This window comes from Limulus polyphemus, unplaced genomic scaffold (genome assembly GCF_000517525.1).
Source record: "Limulus polyphemus unplaced genomic scaffold, Limulus_polyphemus-2.1.2 Scaffold3545, whole genome shotgun sequence".
Taxonomy (NCBI): Eukaryota; Metazoa; Arthropoda; class Merostomata; order Xiphosura; family Limulidae; genus Limulus; species Limulus polyphemus.
Window position 1 is genome coordinate 104,268 of NW_013669155.1, and position 3,548 is coordinate 107,815.

The following is a 3,548-nucleotide window of genomic DNA, read 5'->3' on the forward strand; positions in this document are numbered from 1 at the left end:
AAAATGTTGTAGGCTAGGTTTTTTTTTTCATTGTTGTTGTTGTTGTATTCTGTTTTTACCAGAGGGAGTGTTGGTGTCACGTGATGAGCATGTAGCTTAATATCTAAAATTTTCTTGAATATTTAGGAAATGAGTTGAAAGTATAAATATGTGATTTTAGGTTAGAGTGGGTTGTTAATTGATTAGTGAGACTGCTACAATTATTAATTTATTACTGAGTCAGTGACTGCGTTAATTACTTTCTCTGTTACTTGTTTAGTTAATTCAGTTCTTTTAAATTTTGATCGTGTGTTTCAATGGAGTAGTAGAGATACGAGGGAAGGTAACAAGATAAAGCCTGTGGTTAGTTATATGGAACTTGTACAACATATAGAACTTTAAATATAAGAAAAGAAATACCTGCATTATCATTTAGTGGGCTGAGCTGTTCATTATATTATTGCTGAATAATATATAAAAAAACACCCAACAAAGGAACCATTATGTCATTACATGGAAATGTACGGAAGAAGATTTCATAAACGGACATAACAATTTTGATTAAATTATCTAAATTAAATTCTAGTAGATTCATACATTTTTAAGCCATTGGTTGAACATTTTTCTAGTTATGATTATTTTTGTTTATACAGAATAGATATTAAAAATTGTTGTTCTTAGGAAAATAAAAAAAATTTGGTATATTGTTTTACTAGGAGCTAAGATATTTCCAAAAATAAAAAATTAATTTTTTTATTTTGTTCGTCATCTGAAAATAATATTCTGAAATGCTTTACTATAGGTGGAGAAATTCTTTCCTGTTTTCTCTTGTCTTTGGTCTCCCTTCTATGGCAGTTATGATGTATTTTATGGGAATACGTATGTCAACTGGAAAACATGACATATGCTGTCTTATACCAGGGTTGTCAACAGAGAATCTGTTTCTATGGATCCTAGCCACTCCTGTCCAGGTATAAATTTTATATTGTTGTACAAACTTCTTTATTTTCTAAAACACAGTAACACATTTTATATAAAAGATTATCAAAGCTTGAAGTTATACTATCATGTCAAATTTACATGAACATCTTTTTACTTACAATGACCCAGTGGTCAGCTTGCCAGTTTGTTACTCTGTGGGTCCATCCTTCATGTCTCGTTACTGTAGAAATAAAATGTATGCTCATTGCTTTGGGGCCATGGATGGATTGTAAAAAGTAACAATTAAATCCCATTTTTGGTCTGATAAGAGTAGCCCAAGAATTGGCAGCAAGTGTTTTCACCGGCTGCCTACCCTATAGTCTACTAGTTCAAAATTATGGAAAACTGTTAATATGAGTGCCTACTGGGTTGTTTTTTTAAGTATATTAAATATCTTGCATATTATCCTGTATTCCAGTTTTCAGCTGTATGTTTGAGTTTTAAGAATGTAAAACATAAATAAGAAATTTACAAGTTATTTGTTACAATGTATTAAAAATCAGACAATTCATGCAAAAATCAAGGGAAGTAATATAATATCTTGGTTTTATTTAGTGATAGTTCATATAATATCTTGGTTTTATTTAGTGATAGTTTATATAATATCTTGGTTTTATTTAGGGATAGTTCATATAATATCTTGGTTTTATTTGGTGATAGTTTATATAATATCTTGGTTTTATTTGGTGATAGTTTATATAATATCTTGGTTTTATTTAGTGATAGTTTATATAATATCTTGGTTTTATTTAGTGATAGTTTATATAATATCTTGGTTTTATTTAGTGATAGTTTATATAATATTTTGGTTTTATTTAATGATAGTTTATAACAATGTACATTGTTACCCGATGAAGGCTCCGGTAAGAGGGCCAAAAGCTTGCAAGTAAAAGTATTTTGATGTAAAGAAAAGTCTGTGTATAATTCTACTTATTAATATTACCTTTAACCCTTTCCTAATGGTCAACTTACATCACAGCACTTAGGTTAAAATGGTCTCATTCAAGAGACATATTTTACCAAATTTTAAAAACCTAATTATTGTTCTTTGTTACAGAAATGAAGTGTGTATTGTGTGTAAAATGAAGAATTTTAGTAATTTGATAATTTCAACTTAACCAGTATTAACCACTACTGTATCAGAATGGATTGAAGTATTTAATACTGTTGCATTTTAGAGGTTAATTTATTATTACAAAAAATAACCCTGCCAAAGTGCAGAAATCAGTAAAATAAGTACTAAAAACTAAGTGAGGTTTACACTTGAAACATCTGTACATTGTTACTTGATGATTTACTGTTTGTGCTTTTGTTTGGGAGAAGTCACCTCTTTCCTTTTTCAACATTATTGTAAAAATCACAACAATACTGTATTATGTGTACTATAGATAAATATATGATAAATGGAACAAACTTTAAGTGAAAGCTTGTAATATTAAAACAGATTTTAAAGATGATATTAATTCAACAAATAAGGTGAATGAAAAGAGGAAGAAAAAAGTGATAAAAATAGTAATAAAGAAAGGGAATTTGACTAGTGAAATGATTTGAAACACGTGTGAATCATTAAATGTTTAGTTATTTCATCTGCCTGTTTTGATACAAATTTTTTCTCTTGACAGACATTAGCTAGTGTTGTTTAAGTCAAATGTGGAAAAAGTCATCAGCTATATGTGACCTTTCTTGTAAAATGCTGTCCTATAGATTAGTTAGTCAGTAAGCGAGTATTTCAAACCCCTGTTACCTAGTCAACGGACTCTGTTCATTATTTAGATGTGCATAATTCTGACATATTACACAACATATTAAAAATTGAGTTGTATAGGTAAAGTCTGTAACAAAAGCATTGTTAGTGTGAAAAAATGCCAAGTTACAAAAAGAGCCCAGTCATATAAAGTGGAGATACCAGACACACAAACCAAGTTAGAAGAAACAATTAAGGCAACTTTGTAACCTAATGTTACTTTTATGATCAGTAGTAGTGTTAACATTATAGTAAAAGTAATAATATAACACAAGGTAGGTGCCTCAAGTGTTTCATCTAACTTGGCTTGTCTGTCTGATATCTACTTTATATACCTGGGCTGTTTTTCTTATAGATGTTACTTCTTTTTTTCACTTGCAAAGTTAATAGAGAATTTTCTGAACTGTGTGACCAGCACTGTTGGTTTCTTGACTTTGTGTTCAGTGCTGCTAGTTTTCTGGACTGTGTGACCAGCACTGCTGCTTTTCTGGACTGTGTGACCAGCGCTGCTGCTTTTCTGGACTGTGTGACCAGCGCTGCTGCTTTTCTGGACTGTGTGACCAGCGCTGCTGCTTTTCTGGACTGTGTGACCAGCTGCTGCTGCTTTTCTGGACTGTGTGACCAGCGCTGCTGCTTTTCTGGGCTTTGTGTTAAGTGCTGCTGTTTTTCTGGGCTTTGTGTTCAGCGCTGCTGGTTTTCTGGGCTTTGTGTTAAGTGCTGCTGTTTTTCTGGGCTTTGTGTTAAGTGCTGCTGTTTTTCTGGGCTTTGTGTTAAGTGCTGCTGATTTTCTGGGCTTTGTGTTAAGTGCTGCTGATTTTCTGGGCTTTGTGTTAAGCGCTGCTGG

General features: G+C 31.7%; 1 protein-coding gene across 2 annotated transcripts in view; it reads left to right on the top strand.

Moving 5' to 3' along the window:
• LOC106469561 (copper-transporting ATPase 2-like) overlaps positions 1-3,548 on the top strand; it is a 75,476-nt gene that overhangs the window by 63,449 nt on the left and 8,479 nt on the right. For both annotated transcript variants that reach the window (XM_013930056.2, XM_022398101.1), the window contains exon 8: positions 782-950. In XM_013930056.2, the coding sequence (XP_013785510.1) occupies positions 782-950 (169 nt within the window). The remainder of the gene's footprint in view (positions 1-781; positions 951-3,548) is intronic.